The following is an 18941-nucleotide window of genomic DNA, read 5'->3' on the forward strand; positions in this document are numbered from 1 at the left end:
ATGGCTCAGGGTGGCGTCCTGTCCCCGTTACCTTTGCAGGCGGTGATGGCCAGCGACTTTGCCATTGCTCAGTTTAGGCATCTCGGCAGGCTCCTGCTTGTCCACGGGCACTGGTGTTACACACGACTCTCCAACATGATTCTCTATTTTTTCTACAAGAACGTGGTACGTAGCTCTGGAGAATTTGTCCCTTCCCCCCTCCTCCCTTTCTTCTCCTGCTTGCGGAAGGGATGGCGAGGAAGTGCCCTGAGTGAGGCTGCTTGGCTTACTGATGTTTGGGAAGCCGCCAGGAGCACTCCTGCCGCCGTCCTGGAAATAACCTGGGGACGCGCTACGGTTCAGCCACTGACAGCAAATCGCTGGGCTTGTCCCTCTGCCGGCACTTCCTATTCCCTATGCTTTTCCATTCAGTTAAGTCCTGTCTGGTTCATTTAAGACCCAGTTTTTGACCTTCCATGGAAAGGTGGTGGCAAGCAGAATTAGGAAATGTTTAATGCTGTCAGTAGAGAATGAGAAGGTTTGCTTCCATTTTCCAGGAGATAGCAAAAACTATCTGCTGTCCTCAGACTGATGTTCCATGTTGTGTATTGAAGACACAGATGCCGCTGAAAACCCAGGATCACGCCTTGGCCTGTAGCTGGCTAACACAAGTGAAGAATTTTCTAGCAAGCCTGTAAAATGGATTTGCGCTTGGTGGCCAGGGAACTTAATTTTGACTATGTCATTCCTAAAGGGGCAGAATTTGATGAGAAGCCCTAGCTTCTAATCTTTGGCATGCCGTTTAAATTTCAGTCTCCTCTTTCGTAAGATCATGTGGACCTTAGATTGCTTCACTTAAGTTCCTTCTACCTGGAGTGATTATGTAAAAATGTCATGATTTTTTAGACCAAATTTATTTTTAGCCTTCAAAGTCCATAGGTAGCGTGTTAATAGTAAACATCAATTTAAATCACTCTCTTGAAATACCACCTTTGGGGAAGAAAAATAACTTCAATAGGTCATTTTACATATATTCCAAATGTGTAATTTAGATGTGTGTGTGTGTGTGTGTGTGTGTGTGTGTGTGTGTGTCAGCAGAACCTTTTTTTTTGTCCTATCACACAATGAGCTTTTTTAAAATTCCAGGACTTAGTAGTGGTCACTGACTTTTAGGGAGGAGCCTCTTTCCCAAGTGATTTTTTTTTTTTTAATACTTTTGCATTTTTCTTTTTTTTTTTTTAAGAGTTTTTTTTTTATTTATTTATTTGAGAGAGAGGCAGCAAGAGAGGGAACGCAAGCAGAGGGAGTGGGAGAGGGAGAAGCAGGCTTCCCGCTGAGCGGAGAGCCCGATGTGGGGCTCGATCCCAGGACTCTGGGATCATGACCTGAGCGGAAGGCAGTCGCTTAACCAACTGAGCCACCCAGGCGCCCCTGTACTTTTGTATTTTTCTACCTGCCCCTCTTGTGGTGCAGCCCACCCCCTCCCCTTTCCTTTTAAGCCCAGATTAAACCCAGAGGGTAAGGAACATTAATATTAGGAAGAGAGGTGTCATATGCTCTTGGAGAGTGGGGCAGTGTGTGTGAGTAGGCACTCCATCACCAGGGAACAAGGACCCTGCGGTCTTCTGCTGTGTAACCCTCAGTGGCCATTCACACTGATACTCTCCTGACTTACTTCTGCCTCTTACTAACCTAGCAAGACAGTGAATGTTTTGTAAACTATGGAGAAGAACGCCAGTATCAGAAGCCATCAGGTAACTTACCTTTCTGAGACTGTGGTTCTTGGATCTTAGAAAACTTTTGAGATACTGATGAAGACTATGAATTCATTCCCCAAAACACATGTACCCCAAATTGATACATTTCCAGGAGCAGGGCGCAGTGTGTGTCCATCGACCCTAGATTTAAGAAACTCTGTCCTAAGGATTGTGGCTCCTATCCTAAAGTATTCTAGTGCATCTAGAATGCCAACAATAACATCTTCATATTTGTAAGGCACTTTACAGGTCATGAGCACCTTCTAAGTGGATCCTGATACTAAGCTCTGGGGTGGTATAATTCTCATTTTCCAGATGAGGAAATCGAAATTCGGAAAGGTTAGGAAAATGGCCTAAAGTGGGAAAAAGCAGCAGGAAGTGTCTTCAGGCCCTGAGTATGACTGCTAAATCTAAGGCCAGGGTCCTTTCCTGGGGCCTGCCTTGCTTGAGGGCACAGAGCTTTAGCTCTCATGGGCCTAGTTCATCTGCAACTAAATACTGGAGGAAACACTGTAGGATGCATATTTCCAGCCTCCAGGGCAACCACCTGTGCTGGTTTGCCTGGGACTGTCCCGATGTTAGCAGGGAGAGTCCTTGTCCTGGGAATCTCCTCCATCCCGGACTCACTGGGATGGTTGGCTACCCGGCTGGCACCACTAAAAAGTAATTTTGAACCTAGAAAGCAGGAAGATGAATATCTGTTGTGTGCCTGCTACATACCAGGCCCGGGGCTAGGATCTCTCCATGTAGAAGCGGTGTGTCAATCTGAATACTGGCTCTGTTACTTACTAGCCAGATGACTTTGGGCAAGTTCCTTAGCCTCTCTGTGCCTCAGCTTCCTCATCTGTAAAATGGGGCCACAGTAATTCCCAAGTTGTTAGGAGGGTTGAACAAATTATTTGTAAAGCTCTTAGAACAGGGCCAGAGCTACACAGTGAGGGGCGTGCGTGTGTGTGTGCATGTATGTGTGTATACGTATGTAGGGTTGTCCTTTAATAAAACACGAATCCCAAAAAGACGGCAAGGCAAGTTGTGGTCTTCCATTTGGTGAGGGGGAGAGAGGCCGGGATCACGCAGCTGACAGTGGCAGCGTGTGGCTTGTGCGCTCATGCACACGTGGCTGTTTGTTTCTAAGATGCAAATGTTCCCTCTTGTGTCCCTAGGCCTATGTGAACCTCCTTTTCTGGTACCAGTTCTTTTGTGGATTTTCAGGAACCTCCATGACTGACTACTGGGTGTTGATCTTGTTCAACCTCCTTTTCACTTCCGCTCCTCCTGTCATTTATGGTGTCTTGGAGAAAGATGTGTCTGCAGAGACCCTCATGCAGCTGCCGGAACTTTACAAGGGTGGTCAGAAATCAGAGGTAGGTGCCGAGGCAGAAATGCTTGGACCGACACGCATCTGCCGTGCAAGCCAGGGCACATTCCAGTGAGCCCAGCTCCGATAGTGTGCTCCGTTCAGGACTGCTTCAAACTCTTGGCATTGTGTGGCTGTTTCAGAACATCTCTGCTAACACGGCAGATACGAAGTTACTTGCTTCTGAGGTGAACATAGGTACAACTGTGGAAGGTCTTAGGTACTTATCTGAAGAAATCTGGCATTTCCACAGCTCATAATGTCTAGGATTTGCTAGACCTCACTGTGCCATCTCTTGTGTGAACTACTAAACCTCCCCTGTCTCATTTATCTCCACAGAACTTTTTGAGGGAGAACCTGGTATTGTACCCATTCTAAGATGAAGAATCTGAATTTCAAAGGGCTCAGTAATTTTTCCAAAAATCTCACAAAATTTTCCAAAAATCTCAAAAATGGGTTATGTTTAGCAGAGGCAGGATATGAATCCTTCTTAGTCTGGTTCTAAAGCCAAAATAAATTTTTCAGGCTCTATTCTGCAGCCTAGTGACGTGATCTGAATGGCTTCCTGTCCCTAAAGCCAAGCCCTGGCCTCTACTTAATTGATCTTCATGCTACCTGTCTCCCTCTGATGGATCACTGATATCTGTCCCCCCTTCCTAATGTTCTCTCACTGTCCTCATTTTCTCCTACCTAGAGGATTGTGGTTGCTAATTACTTGAGCTAGCTGTCTCACAACTCTTTTCTTTCTTATTTATCTTCTACAAAATTAATAATAATAAAGCACTTATGAACGTTTATGTAACGCCTCCAAATGCCAGGCACTATTCGAAGTGCTTGATATACATAAATCTAATCCTCAAAATGACCCTGCAAGTCAGTGCTATCGTTATCCACTTTGTAGACGAGGACAGTCAGTCACAGGAAGGTACTTTCAGTAACAAGCCCGTGTCACAGAGTTCAAGGGCGGTGCAGGTGAACTCTGGATCTCTAGCCCATGCTGTCCACCGTTACGCGGGGCTGCAGAAAGAACACTGGTGCTGTCTTCAGTCCCTGGGTCTCCTCCCGCCTCCGCTGTGCTGTTCCATGGCCAGAAATCCAAAGTGCGCTCACAAGTGCATGGTCAGGATCACAGGGACTGAGGAAGGCCAGGAACCTATAGATGCCTGTAAGTGGGCAAAGCTGAGGTATCCCCAAAGTGTAGTCAGATATTCTAGTCTTGAGAGGAAGACTCTGTTAGTCAGGACCCTTTCAGCTGCAAGTGACAGAAACCAGCTCCAACTGGCTTAATAAAAAAGATCATTTTCTCATTGACCAGGCCTGGGACATTTATTGTTCCTGAGGACAGAGCTGAATCACATGGACAGGATTGGGAAGAAGGGTTTCCTAGAGAAGTACTGGGCAGGCAAAAATCAGACCTACCATGAGAAATCTGTGTGTTGTGCTTCACTCATAGTTCTAAAGACACTGACCCAGATCAGTTAGAAATAATGGGTTATGTTTAGCCTGAGTTTAAATTCTGGTTTTGTGGTGTGTGACCTTGGTAAATGATTTAACTTGCCTGTTCTTCTGTTTCTTTATGGAGATGATGTGAGGATTAAGTAAGATAAAAGTTCCAGCTATATTAAGCTCTCAGTATTATTATTTTTACCCCCTCCCCAGAATTAACCAGAAATTTGAGGAAATCCCAAATTTAAAGTGTGTTTATTTTCATCAGTCTAACTTTATTCTGACTTGAACTTCCTTTCCAGGCTGGGGAGTAACTTAATGTCTGCAGGCTACCTGCTGCAGCCAACACAGGGCAGGCACACGTTCAACTTTCAGGGAAGAAGAAATTCTCGTAATCCTTTAATATCATCTAGTCCATTTAGATCAAGGAACTAAATGGGGTTTTCCTAGAGGAATCCAGTCTGACTTAAAGTTCAAGGCCAGGTTGCAGGGATGGGTGATTGATATTAATGAAGGTTGTCTTGTACCCCTGGCCTAAATTAAATTCCAAGTCCATTGGAGAAAGAGAAGTGAGGGGGATCTTCAGAGTTTTTAGAGCTGGGGTTTTAAAAACCCATTTGTACAGACTGATTGGTTCTTACCCTTGGAAGAGTTGAGGTCACTGTTTCCTGTTGTTGAACCCTCTTATCCATCCTTTGCACACGTTGTTCTGTTGAGCCGGCCAGTTTCATAATACATGGTAATAGCAGGCGGATTCCCAGCATGTGGCTATTGGGAGAAGGTCATGGATTTCATTGAGTTTACCTTCCAGAAGAGTTGTCCTTTCTTTGAACTTGGCCTTCAAACGAATTCTGTTTTATGCTTGGGCCATTTCCTGTCTTTGGCGTCATGAAATATACTCTCCAGGGTTACGGAATGTCTCCCCAGAGGAGATGATCTGAAAGGCTGCAACAGAGGCCTCCCTCCCAAGAAGCAATCATCTGTTACCCGTCTCTCCTCACCCACACAGCCACCTTTCCTGGCTTTGACTTTGTGTCCACATTTTCCGTTTCAGATTCCAGGAGATCCCATGAGTTCATCTCGCCAGCCTCTCATTTATCTTTTCCTGTCCTTTGCTTCCAGAGTCTCCCGACTCACAGGACTGTGGAGTAATTATGCTTTTACCTTTTTTGCTCTAGGGTTTTTTGAGCAGCTTCCATTCCTCCAGTAGCTTGAAGTTACATTTTAGCTTATCCCCAAATTGTTAGCTCTTATCTAGAGGCATTTTGGTTGCCCCTTTGATTCTACCACATTCTCTTCTGTCATTTGACTGTGCTTCTGCTTAGATTTTTATGAACCTTTGGATGAAGAAAGATAGGTAGAACATCCCATCATTTTTAAGGAGGAAACAGTAAAAAAAGATACAGGGAAAAGGAACAGTAACAGTAACAATATTAGAAACAACAAATCCTCATTGCTTTGATTTTCCAGAGGATGAAGAGGTTTTTTTTTTAAATAACAGATTTTAAAATTCTAAGTGTAGTGTATTGAAGAATAGAAGAACGTATGTGGAGAATTTGTGTATTTACAAAACTTTGTTATTTAGAAGACAATTGCTTATTTCCAAGGAAATGCCATCCTTTTCACATTTGGAAGGAAGTAAGACTGAGAACATGTTAAGAAAAGAGAAGACTAGCTCAGGGATATAATACATGTGTTGCCATTTTTGTCCATGGCATATATCACTAATAAACCAAAACACTCGGTTGTTCCTCCGGGGTCTGGACGCAGCCTCAGAATCCTTCTGCACACACATCAACATTCAATCAGAGATGGCTCTTGTTTGAAAACCTGTTTTCAATCACTTGATTAGTGTCTCTACTTGAACTTTCTCTTTTTTTCTGTACGCTTTTGGTTAGAAGCAGTTCAGCATGTGAAAAGTTATATAGGAATAGTTTATTAATGCAACAAATACTTACTGAGTACTTGTTATGTACCAGGTACTGTTTTAATCACTTGCATAAAAAAATCAAAGCCCCACTGTACGAAGTTTGCATTCTGTTGAGAGAACCAGAAAATCATTAGGTAAACAAATTAAACTATTTCCGATGGTGATGAGAGATTTCTGAGGATGCCATGGTAGTAAGTGATGGGGTGGGCATAACTTCTAGACTGGTCTGGGAGTGCCTCAGTGAGGAGATGATATTGAGCTAGGATGTGAATAATGAAGAGCGGGTCATGTGGGAGGTCACGTGGGAGGTCCAGAGAATCCCGGCAGAGAGAAGAGCACAGGTGAAGCCCCAGGGAAAGAATGGGTCTGGCAAGTTTGAAGAATAGAGGTGCCTGTGGTAGGATCATAGTGGATGAGGATAAGAATGGGAGGGTGGGACCCTGGAGAGCAGGGGCTCCAGTGGGCAGACCCTCCAGGACATTACAGGCCGTGGGAAGGAACTTAAGTTGTATTGGAAATGCAGCGGAGCGGCATTGGAGGGGGTCAGTTTGATTAATTAGGGAGGTGGCATGACCTGATTTATAGCTTTTAAGAACCTTCCGACTGCTGTGGAAGATTGGATTAGGGATAGGAGAAGAAGCAAAGAAGCCAGTTAGGTGGTTATTCAGTCATTCATAAAGAGAGTTGATGGTGAAGGAGAATGGAAACAGAAGTAGATGGATTTGGAGAAGTTTTTGAATTGGCACTTTCTGATCAATAGGAAATGGAAAATCAGTACTACTATCCCTATTTCAAGTAGATTTCAGGTTGATCCAATGATAGAAGCGACGTGAGTTGAAGAGAGTTCCTCCATGGACTTTTTCACCTATTATTCAACTTCACACCATATTCTTCTACCACTATTTACAAATCCCACCTATTTTGTGAGTAAGAGAATAAAGGAATATATCTTCTCGGAGAAGCAAAAATAATTATTGGCTTGTGTTGTTCCTTGACATTGCTTTGACTCTTATTAATCCCTCCACAATATCTATTTCATTTTCAGGCATACCTACCCCTTACCTTCTGGATCACCTTGTTGGATGCCTTTTATCAAAGCCTGGTCTGCTTCTTTGTGCCTTACTATGTGAGTCCTTATTCACTCAAAGTGTGTATTATTAATGAATCAGTGATGCTTCTTTGTTGCTCTTTTCAGCATATGGAATGGATATATTAGGGTATCTTGCTCATATAATCAAGTTGATCATTAACTGACTAAATTATAATGTCCTACCCCAAATATGTTAGACAATGGATTAAATTTGGAGAGAAGTACATAGCTGACTCCTCATGAGTCTCCTTTTTAGCCCTGTGCTGCTTGATAGATTTTGTAAATGACCTGGATAAAATTGAGAGTCCAGGCATATAATGAGATGAGTCAAAATCAGAGAGGCAAAGTCAGAATATGGAATCAATTATTAGCGAGTGCTGGGCTAAATCTACTAGGATGATATTCATAGTATTAAATTTAAGTTCTTATAAATAGTCTCTCCAAAATAAAAAACCTGTTTTATAGGTGAAGAATAGAAGAAATGTGACTAAACAAAACATGTATAAAAATGAATTTTAAAATTCAGGCCAACCCCAAGCACAAAGCAGCATGATATAACTGCCCACCCATATATACCCCTACCCAGAAGAAAACACTGGTTTGATCATGGATTGGTGTTAACAAAAGCACAGTATTGAGAATGAAAAAAAAATTGATAAACTCTAAGTTAACAACCTCAGTTCTTTATTTCTTTATTTAAACAAAATGACTTGAATTTGCCAGCTAGAGTATTCTGGGTATACTGCATTTCAAGAGGGATACAGATAAGGCAATCTGAAGGTAAGCAGAAGAGAGCAAGTAAATTGTGAAAGGTCAGAAAATTGTGTCCTTGGAAGAAAACTTTAAGGGTTTGAGGACATATACATAGGAGAGGAGGGGATATTTACTTAGCAGAGATCATACACTCAGGATAGCTTTTTTTTTTTGAGAGAGAGAATGAGCACATGCACAAGCACAGGGAGAGGGAGAGAGAATCCCAAGCAGACTGCGCTGAGCACAGAGCCCAGCGCAGGACTCGATCCTAGGACCCCGAGATCACGACTTGAGCCGAAAGAAGTGAGTCAGATGCTCAACCAACTGAGCATCCCGGCGCCCCTCGGGTAGCCTGAATAGCTACCTCAAAGTTTTGCAGCTCTATTAAATGGGACACATTTGATATTTTTCTATACTTCAAAGAGCCAAAAGGTTCCAGGAAGGGGCTCCTGGGTGGCTCAGTTAAGCGACTGCCTTTGGCTCAGGTCATGATCCCAGGGTCGTGGGATCGAGCCCTGCATCGGGCTCCCTGCTCAGCGGGAAGCCTGCTTCTCCCTCTCCCACTCCCCCTGCTTGTGTTCCCTCTCTCACTGTCTCTCTGTGTCAAATAAATAAATAAATAAATAAATAAACAAAAAGGTTCCAGGAAGATGAATTATGGCTCAGGATAAAGAGGCATTCCAACTGAAAAGTTCAAAGATTAGATGGCCCAAGAGTCAGTCTCTCTTTCGGAAATGTTCAAGTTTATCCTAAATGACCCTTTATGAGCAACATTGAAGAAGGGACTCCATCCTCAGTTGAGCTATAAAATAAAGGGATGGTACTCAAACCACCAAGTGTGACAACTCTCCAAGATCACCACCTGTTTTCCTCTCTTTGTAGACCTACCAGGGCTCAGACATTGACATCTTTGCATTTGGAAACCCCCTGAACACAGCTGCTCTGTTCATCATTATCCTCCACCTGGTGATTGAAAGCAAGAGTTTGGTGAGTGGTTTTCCTGCCTTGGAAGTAGCCTGAAACTGCTTGGGGGAAATGTCTTCTATTAGCAGTGATTGTGCTAAACCTTTAATGCCTAGAAAACACATGGTAGGGCGCCTGGGTGGCTCAGTCGTTAAGCGTCTGCCTTCGGCTCAGGTCATGATCCCAGGGTCCTGGGATCGAGCCCCGCATCAGGTTCCCTGCTCTGCGGGAAGCCTGCTTCTCCCTCTCCCACTCCCCCTGCTTGTGTTCTTGCTCTCGCTATGTCTCTCTCTGTCAAATAAATAAATAAAATCTTTAAAAAAAAAAAAAAAACACATGGTAACGAAAAGAGTAATGATGCCAAATAAGAAGGGTGATTTCATGGATACTCTTGTTGATTGTTGAGTGCCATTGTGTTGAGGTTGATGTATAGCCAGGGAAAGTGGAAAATACCTACCTGGTCCCCTTGGTGGTATCCATGGCGAGTCAAGCTGAAGAAACAATTACATTTCAATGACCAACATTCTTCAAGATCATGCTCATGCCTTTCAACTCAACTAAAGAGAGGTGTCGTGCCATGATCCTGGTATACTGACTTTAGTAAGTGATGATTTTATCACAGTAAAATGTCTCATGTTACAAAAATTATATTTTCTTCCCTCCAGAATTTTTACCATTCATTTAAATCTAGGTCTTTTTTTATCTTAGTTGCTGACTTAATGATAGTTAATTCTCGTCATCAAAATGATTGTACGGTAGCTCTCTGCCGCAAAGCTAATGTGTAGGATTCAGATAGTGAGAGCTTTGTTGTAAACCTTCCTTTGCCAATGAAGAACATTCCACCCATCTCTGGAGAATAAACCACTTCTGTGATTATTTATGCCCGTCACTCGTTTCCGATGGCATTGTCTTTGCTATAGCCTAAGCCACTTCCGGGACTAATGCTCCGTCTCCTTAGACCTCCCACCCGCCTCTCCTCTTGACTCCTCCAGCCATCCTCTACAAAACAATCAGAATCATCCTTTTGAAACACAAATCATGTCTTGTTGCTGTCCTTTGGGTAAAACCCTTCAGTCATTTCCCGCCGCACTTGGGAGTAAAATTGAAAAGCCCGGAGATGGCCTAAAGGACGTCATGCAGTGATTCCTCTACTTTTCTCTCTGATCACATTTCCACTTACTCAGGGGCTGGAGCCACATTGTCCTTCCTTTAGCAGTTCAGATACGGTGAGCTCGTTACCACATCAGGTCCTTAGCATTTGCCATCTCTTCTGAAGGGAGTATTCTTACTCTTCCCTTGGTTCCTTGCACTTTACCTAGCTTGCATATTATTTTCAGTCTCAGCAAAAATGCTGCTTCCTCCAAGAGCCCTTCCCTAATCATCCGTTTTTTCATACCATCCTCTTGTTTTTCCTCATTGCTCCAATAATAATTTCTTATTATTCATCATTATGTGACTGTGTGATTCATGTTTATCTTCTGCATTAGACTATAATCTCTGTGACGGGCAGGGTTCATGTTTATTTTCTTGACCACCATATACCAGAATCTAGGACCGGACTGACACACAGTAGGTACTCAAAAATGTTTGGCTGGATAAACAAATGATTAAATGACTAACCAGTGTTTGGGGTATGTTTACCATCCTGAGTGCATTTTAAACAGAAATAGCTGCATGAGGTTATAGTTTAAATGTTATGTGCAGGGGCGCCTGGGTGGCTCAGTCGTTAAGCGTCTGCCTTTGGCTCAGGGCATGATCCCAGGGTCCTGGGATTGAGCCCCGCATCAGGCTCCCTGCTCCGCGGGAAGCCTGCTTCTCCCTCTCCCACTCCCCCTGCTTGTGTTCCCTCTCTCGTTGTGTCTCTCTCTGTCAAATAAATAATCTTTAAAAAAAATTAAAAATAAATGTTATGTGCAGTTATATTATAAAATTATAATAATTTCTAAAGCATAATCATTTCTAAAGAATATTTTTGGCATCACTTGCCTTGCTTATAACCTGCTATAATCAAACTGTACAAACCTTAAGTGTAGTAAAAGGTTAAAATCTGAAAATACCAGGAGAGTAAAGGGAACTCTAGAACTAAAATATTTGGCATTGTTTTAATAGCTATTTGATTTCATTTTTAAACAATTTTGTAGGCACTTTTGGTTACTCCCTAAGGAATTGTCATCGGTTCTGACATTTAGTGGCATTCCAAAGGGTCTTGGGTTCACTGGTTATGAGCAACAGCAACCTGAGCAAATAGAAAAGTTATTAAAAATGTATTGAAGAACCATCGTCAAACCAAACCAAACGGTCCTGAGGAACCAGAGTGGCTCCAGACATCCGGGGAACACACTAATGGGCAGGCTTGCCCTGCTGTGCTCTGACTTGGTTGCAGTCCTTTTCTTTCTGCTCCTGCCTCATTGTGCCCCAGGTTTCGTCCCAGGGGACAGAATTCTGTCTCCTTAGCTTCAGTGCTAGGCTTTGGCTAGGGGAGGGACACTGCGCCGGGTATCCGCACTGACCGCACTAGGAAGTGGGAGCATGAAAGCCAGGTGCCCAGGAAAACAGTGTCTGTTATATAAAGGACGCATCATTAAACCGCTTTTCTCACGCCCGGGGAGGCTGGAGCTCACAGCCTCCGAAGGTCCCTTGTCAGTAGGAGTCAGCCATTCTGAGGATGTGAGGCAGCTTCCCTTCACGCTCCGGCTCCTTATGTCATCAGCACCTCCCACCTCCCTGTCTGCTTTCCCCCTTTGCCTCTTGACTGTAACTGTATCACTTTATGGAAATGCGTCAGCTCCATCAAGTTCCTGTCTCACTTGCCAAAAGCACATATTAAGGGGAAAAAAAAAATCAAGCAGTAGGATTCAATGAGAAGGAAAGACATTTGAGAAAGAAAGAAAAAATTAAAAATCCTTGTTTTAGAGGCGTGATGATCATCAGGAGTTAGCCCACGTTTTCTGAGCAGTTTGTACATTTTACCAAAAAAAAAACGAGCAGTCTTTGTGACGCTTGTGAAGAGACCTACCGAGGGGAAATACTTTGCAAGGGGAAGAGGAAGAGGGAGAAAATTGGATCTCGTTTGAAAATTCTAGCCTTAGAAGATAATAAAGGCAGTGCTACCCCCCCAAAGAATAACACCCTCCACTCGGGTATCCACTACGATTTTAGGTGCTACTCGCCCTGCGCAAAGAGCACTGAACACCACATCATGTGAAGGTGATTCTCCTTCATGGCTCGGATTACGTGAGTTTCCCTCTGTAACAGATCAGACTCAGCACTCTCATGACAGGTAATGGTGATACGACATTTAAGGCAGTGATCTGCTTTTCCTTCTAAATGAAGTTACTTAAATAGTAAGTAAGCCAGTTTCAGAAAAATACCAAGAAAAATTTCGAGCTGTACATAGATACAACGGTGGCTAGGTGAAGGGGTGAGACACGAAGATTTGTTTCTTGCTTGTGCAAAGTTATCTAAGGTGCCAGATAGCTCTAGAGGAGTTGTCCTCTGAGGGGGCAGCTCAGAGCCCTAGGCAGTGTCTTGTAGCTTTACCATCTGGAATTATCCCCAAGGAGGAACTCCTTGGTCATCATGGAAAGAAAGGAGGCAGCATGGAAAATTGCACACCAGCTCTTCTGTGCTTCTAACTGAACATTTTTTAATGTCCCTTCCATTCACATTTCATTGGTCAAAGGAGGATGCATGGCCGTGCTTAATTTCAAGGGCGCAAGGAAATGCAGTCCTTCCAGATGCTTACAATGGAATGAAATTAGAATATCGGTGAGCAACAGTAATGTCTGCCAGCCATGAGAATGGGTAACGTTTGAGGATTGCAGTATTACCTTAATGAAGAAGCAGGCCGATTAGTGACTGTATTAAAAAAAAAAAAAAAAAAGAATCCAAACACTTCATGGTGCATTGAACAATATAAAATAGAAAAGTCATCAAAATTAACCTTTTGGCATTTGACTCCGTTTTACAAAATTGAAGCAGTGGTATGAGCTCTCCATGAAGGGTGCTCTTATCTCTTCGGCATTTTGTGTTTTGTATTCACTAAGGTTTGTGACACCATTCATTCATTGCTTAGACACGTTGTCTCTTCAACAGAGCAGAGTTCGTGGGGATGCAAAACCCTGTGGGTAAGTGTTCATTTGCCCCGCCTTCCTTGTCTTGCAGACCTGGATCCACATGCTGGTCATTGCGGGAAGCATCTTGTCTTATTTTTTCTTTGCCTTGGTTTTTGGAGCCATGTGTGTCACTTGCAACCCGCCGTCCAACCCCTACTGGATTATGCAGGAGCACATACTGGACCCCGTGTTCTACCTGGTTTGCGTCCTCACGACGTGCGTCGCTCTTCTGCCCAGGTATGGGGTTTTATCCGCGAGAGAGGAAGTGAGATCAGAGGCTTAGAAGGCTTCAGGCGACTGCTCAGAATGATGGCGGACCATCCCCTTTACCAGTGGAGAAGTCAGTCTGTGTCCTAGTGAAAACATAGGTTTTAACTCTTTGACCAGAGAGCAAAAACAGTTTAAGCAACCTGAAAGAGCTTTCTCTCTCATGGAAAATTCTCATCGGGTTGCCATTCCCCAAAGATAGGGCAGCTTCACCCACAGGGTTATCTGAGGATCCTTTCCTCTGGCTTTTTGTTCCGCCAACTCCCACGGGTGCTGCCCTCAGCTGCATGATTGGAGATGACTCACCGCCAGCACCCCCACATGCCTGTCTGCGGGAGGGAGGAGGAGAGAAAACGGAGCGCGAGCAGCTTTCCTCTCGCGTGTTTTTTTGCTTTGTCTTTGTAATGGCATGACCCAGAAGTTGGACATCGTTGCTCATATCCCTTTAACTAGGTCCTCAGTATGTCAAGTCAGAGTGGCGAAAATCTGAGGGTTTCTAAAAGGAAAAACGGGTGAATGTGGACTGAGAGACAAGTAGTGGTCTCTATACAGCCCGTCAGCACTGAAAACGTCCCTCCTGTATCTGAGTTCAGTTGTCTTTCCCATTTTAGTTTAACTTGAATTTCTAATATTGTACAGGATGGGGATGGCTAAGAAGTATGTGTGCGTTTTTAATCTATAGCTCTCTCTCTCTCTTTATATTTTTTATAAAGTGTATCTGTTTAGCTGGAAACACTGTGCCACATAGTTGTTCTACCTTTTTAAAACAGGACATGAGAGTCAAAATGGTGATTTTAGGTTACTCTCTAACAGAGTTGACGAAGTGGCTCACAGGCCAAATGTGGCCCGCTGCCTGTTTTTAAAAGCACATGAAGTTTTATTGGAATACAGACACACTCATTCCTGTATTCTCTCTGGCTGGGTTTGCACCACAGCGGCAGAGCTGAATAGTCCCAGCAGAGACGATCTGGCTCGCAAAGCCTGAAATACTACTATCTGGCCCCCCAGGAAGAAAGTTTGCCACCCCCAGTGTTCTAACAAGTGCTGAAAAATGTGAAGGTGGCTTTGAAACTGGATAGTGGGCAGGGACTGGAAGAATGTAAAGTACATGATAGAAAAATACTGGACGTCTCCAACAGAACGTAGATGATCATGGACATTGCCGTTCCTGCTGGTGGGGATTCAGAGGGAAGTGAGAAGCGGCACAGGTGGAGAAAATCATATCATCTGAGAAAATGCACATACGGCCTTGAACAGAGTGCTGCTAGAAATGTGGATGTTACAGGCACGGCTGGTGAGGGGTCCAAAAGAAAGGAGGAACGTGTCGCTAGAAATTTGAGGAAAGGGGATCTTGGCACTACAGTGGCAGAAAACTTAGCCAAAGTGGGTTTTCCCGTTATGTGGAAAGCAGAATTTGTGAACTATGACCTTGGCTATTTAGTGTTGAAGGTCTGGCCCGGTCTCTTCTTGCTGCTTAGAGTAAAATGTGAGACAAAAGAGATTGAGGGAGGGCCTATTAAACCCAGAGAAATTAGATTTGGGAAATTCTCTGCCTATCCAGATTTCCAAAGTTGTGATAATGAAGAGATTGGCTTTTGGGACCACGCTCTAGAGAGAAGGCCAGCAGTGTGGCTGGACAACCAAAGGCTGAGATTAGCCCCCTCAGCAGCCACCGGGAAGGAAGATGGGATGATGTCGGAAAGCTCTGTAGAGGACCCTCGTCTAAGGGCGTAAAGCCCCACGACACGCGTGGGAGACCCACGAGGTTGACGAGAATGCCGTGCTGGCGTCCGTGCTGCCCGCCAGGGCCGGAAGGGACGGTGTGCAGTAATGTGTCACACTGGTCCTCGGAAACTAACAGCTAGCGTTGTTTGAACACGCACTGTGTGCTGCTGTCTGCTTTACGTGTATTATCTCATTTCATCTAACAAACATTAAGCCTCTGACGTAGCACTATGGGTACCTCTACTTTAAAGGTTTTATTCTGTATTTATTTGACAGGCACTCCCTGTTTCCTCAGCGCTTGGCAAACACTAACTTATTTAGTAGTGCTGTTGTCTCCATCTTACAGTGTGCTTCTCTTTCCCCTTTACCCCAAGGAGGCCAAGGGGCCCCCAGACCCTTTTACTTTTTCCAGTTGGTGAGTATTTTTGGTGTCCCGTGCCGCGTTTGCAGTGACTCTAATTCTGTGCTGCTTTTCGGAACCTAGGTTTACATACCGGGCTCTTCAGGGATCCCTGTTCCCGTCTCCAGTTCGGAGGGCTCAGCACCTGGACAGACTGACTGCGGAGGAGAGGATGGACGCTCTCAAGAAGTGGCGAGGGGCCGGAACGGCGGGCCGGGCGCCGTGGAAGTATGCTGAGCGCCCGGCTGCCAAGTCCGAGAGAAGAGGCCCGTCCGGCCCGCCTACCGCCTTGACAGTGGCGTCAGCACCATCTCGTGCTGTCGAGCAGGGGAGCTCGTCTGTCCGTGAAACCGCTTTGGACTCAGACTTCTCGGAAACCAAGGCCTCAGGGAGGGCGAGGCCCTCCGAGGGTTAAAAAGAAAAGAAAAGAAAGGAAACAGGGTATCCTCCTTGGAGCGGCAAGTCTCCCTTCAAATCTGGAAGAGGGACTTTGAAGAGGCCCCTCTAGCAAGCAGGAATGAGGTGGATTTTTCCCGAAGGGACACGAAGATTCTTCTGTGCCCGGAAAAGTCGATGTGATGACCTTGTGTGTTTGTAGATACATTTGGAGGAGAGGTTGCAGTTTGACCTGAACTGAGTTTCGGGAGGTGAAATATTTCATCCCGAATCAAACGCTTTTATGAAACTTTTTGGATTTTGTAAAAGCATTTTAATTGTCCTAGACGTACAGACATTCCTAAGGGATTCATTTGAGATATATTTATTTTATTGGGAGATCTCAGATTCCAGGGAAATGCTTTCAGCGAGCAGACTCCAATCTGAATTTTCTTTAATGAAAAAAAAAGTACTTTTTAGATCAGTTAGAATGCAGAATAGATTGCCACATGAAAAAAAAAATGTTATAAATGGTTAATTTCCAGAGAAAAAATTCCAAAGAGCCTTTTAAATGACAGTGTACCTAAAATAGGGTAATAACTGTACTGCTGAAAATGTAGTTAGTGATTATTAATAGCTTTTTATTTCCTCCAGGAAGATGCCTTTGGTCGTCTGACTGCCGACATAAGGCATCCGTCTCTGCTCATTTCAGTGTTCTCTTGAGGCGGAGCCTTCATGGGGAAGGGGCAGACCGGTGCCAGGGGTCGGTAGGAATATGTTCCTCTCTCTGCTTTCAGGCAAGCGAAGACCTTTTATGAGGTCTGCCTCTGTGCAGATGTCAGCTGGGAAACATAGGCCGTAGGTAGGACAGACCCAGTCAGCCCAGTCTGTAGCCTGCTTGGCAATCTCCTATATTCTAAAACTTACAATAGCCTGATCAAGATGGGACAATCAATTTGAAAACAATCTGCAAGGTCTCTGGTGTTGTAGCCTTCAAAAATGAGATATTATGCATTGAGACTAATACAGGTGTTCTCAGCAGGATTCCGTGAGGTTCTTAGAAAAATTTGTTTTTAAATACATTTGAGGACAGGAATGTCGAAAGCAAGTTAGTTGCTTGTTGCAAATCATGTGTGTTGGCTTTAGTTGGAACAAAGAGACTAGTTTACCAACTAAGCCCAGATGTTACAAGATCATCTATTTTTGTTGAGTTCTGTTAAAATTCAGTATCTATTCATCTGAAAATTGCCAGCCGCTAACCACCCAGAATCTCCTTCCTGAAATCTCCATGCTGATGTTCTATGTGTGTATCAAGATCTTATGACTATTAATCTGTTATCCTCAGGGCTTCATCTTCTCCTGCTGCCTCTTTGTCCTGGCCTGACATTTTTTTGTAACTGTCTGATATTACTGCAAATATTGTCTTTTATAGAGACTGATTTCTAGAACTTTCAAAATCCCACATGGCTATTGGAGGTTGTTTTCTGCTTTCTTTAATGATTTTTTAAAATAAACTGTTTAATAAATCATGTGTACAAAAACCTGTCATCAGTCCTGTACGTATCACCGAACCCAATAGTAATTGGTACCAGAGCTTAGAAGGAAAATCTCAGAGCCTACCTTTTCCCAGAATATTGTAATGGCCTTTTCGTATATGGAAAAATCAGTAATGTCCTATCATCTGTCATCCTCATAGCAGCTGGTATTCATTGCCTGAATATAAATAAAGGGTTAGAATCTAAAGGTAAGAATAAGCCAAGAGGACTGAGGAAAAAAGTGTCCCAGATGTCAAGCATCCGTGCATAAAAGCAGAAGAAAGTCTTGAGTGTTCATGTTACGAGTCCGCAATCTCTTATCCACAACTCCAAAATCCTGAGAGCTCTGAAACTGAAAAATTTTTCATAAATTAGGCACAAATTCAATGTCCGGAACAGATGTAAGGCAATTTCTTTAATTATTCAGATATTTTGCTATAAAAATGTATTTTATTACTGGGTGCTAAATTGTATTTTTTAAATTCTGAAAAATTCTGGATTCTGAAACATAACTGGCCCTTGGGCGAAAGAGATTTGGGATCTGTATCAAGCCTTTAAAGGGTCTCATTTACAAGTAAATAACTTTACGTAGAGTTACCCAAGCTGATGGGATCTATTGCATTTTGGTATTCAGTGTATTTTACCAAATTTCGGGGGACCAAGCATTGTATCATTGCTCCTGGTAGCCAGGAAAAATTAATAGTTTATATTTTGTGGTATAATTTTACCCCAAAAGATTTGTGAAAGAATTATTATATCAGGCTCCCAAAATATACTCTAGACATGAAAGATTCCTTGCACTCTTACCAGGATTAAAGTTTTCTTTGGACTCTTAAGGGACTTGAAACTATTAGGAACCTCTCATTTCAGAGAGCCATCCATCACCTAAAATAAAAGAGCACGTTCCTGTGACAGACACATGACAGGTAAATTCGGATTGGTCGGCGGCTGGGGGCCAACAGTAAAGTGGGAGGCATGGTTTTCTGGGACTTGCTATTTCCATGTTCCATGTCCGTTAAAAAAAAAAAAGTCGTACCATTTTATGTGTATTAAGGGTTATTTAGAATAAGTACAGTAGGTACACTTGCCCGAACATAAGTTGAGCAAGGCTAACAGTTATTACATGAAGTATGTACCTACCACTGTAACAGTCCTCACCATCATTCCATTGTTGGACTTCACATTCTCAGTAGGTTTATACAAACTCTGGAACAGGAGATGAATAACATGGAATGTGTCAAGGCAACGT

The 18941-nt window shown here is 43.6% G+C and overlaps 1 protein-coding gene across 4 annotated transcripts in view; it reads left to right on the top strand.

The window, feature by feature from the left end:
• The window catches only part of ATP10D (ATPase phospholipid transporting 10D (putative)), a 99048-nt gene extending 81350 nt beyond the window's left edge, over window positions 1-17698 (top strand). For 2 of the 4 annotated variants that reach the window (XM_036096667.2, XM_036096668.2), the window contains exons 18-23: window positions 40-165; window positions 2900-3100; window positions 7515-7595; window positions 9195-9299; window positions 13440-13627; window positions 15867-17698. In XM_036096667.2, coding sequence (XP_035952560.1) covers window positions 40-165; window positions 2900-3100; window positions 7515-7595; window positions 9195-9299; window positions 13440-13627; window positions 15867-16197 — 1032 coding nt within the window. In that variant the 3' untranslated portion in view covers window positions 16198-17698. The other 2 variants (XM_078068568.1, XM_078068567.1) reach the window with 2 other exon arrangements.
• Window positions 17699-18941: the final 1243 nt, after the last annotated feature.

The sequence above is a fragment of the Halichoerus grypus genome, chromosome 3, assembly GCF_964656455.1.
Source record: "Halichoerus grypus chromosome 3, mHalGry1.hap1.1, whole genome shotgun sequence".
In the NCBI taxonomy this organism is placed as follows: Eukaryota; Metazoa; Chordata; class Mammalia; order Carnivora; family Phocidae; genus Halichoerus; species Halichoerus grypus.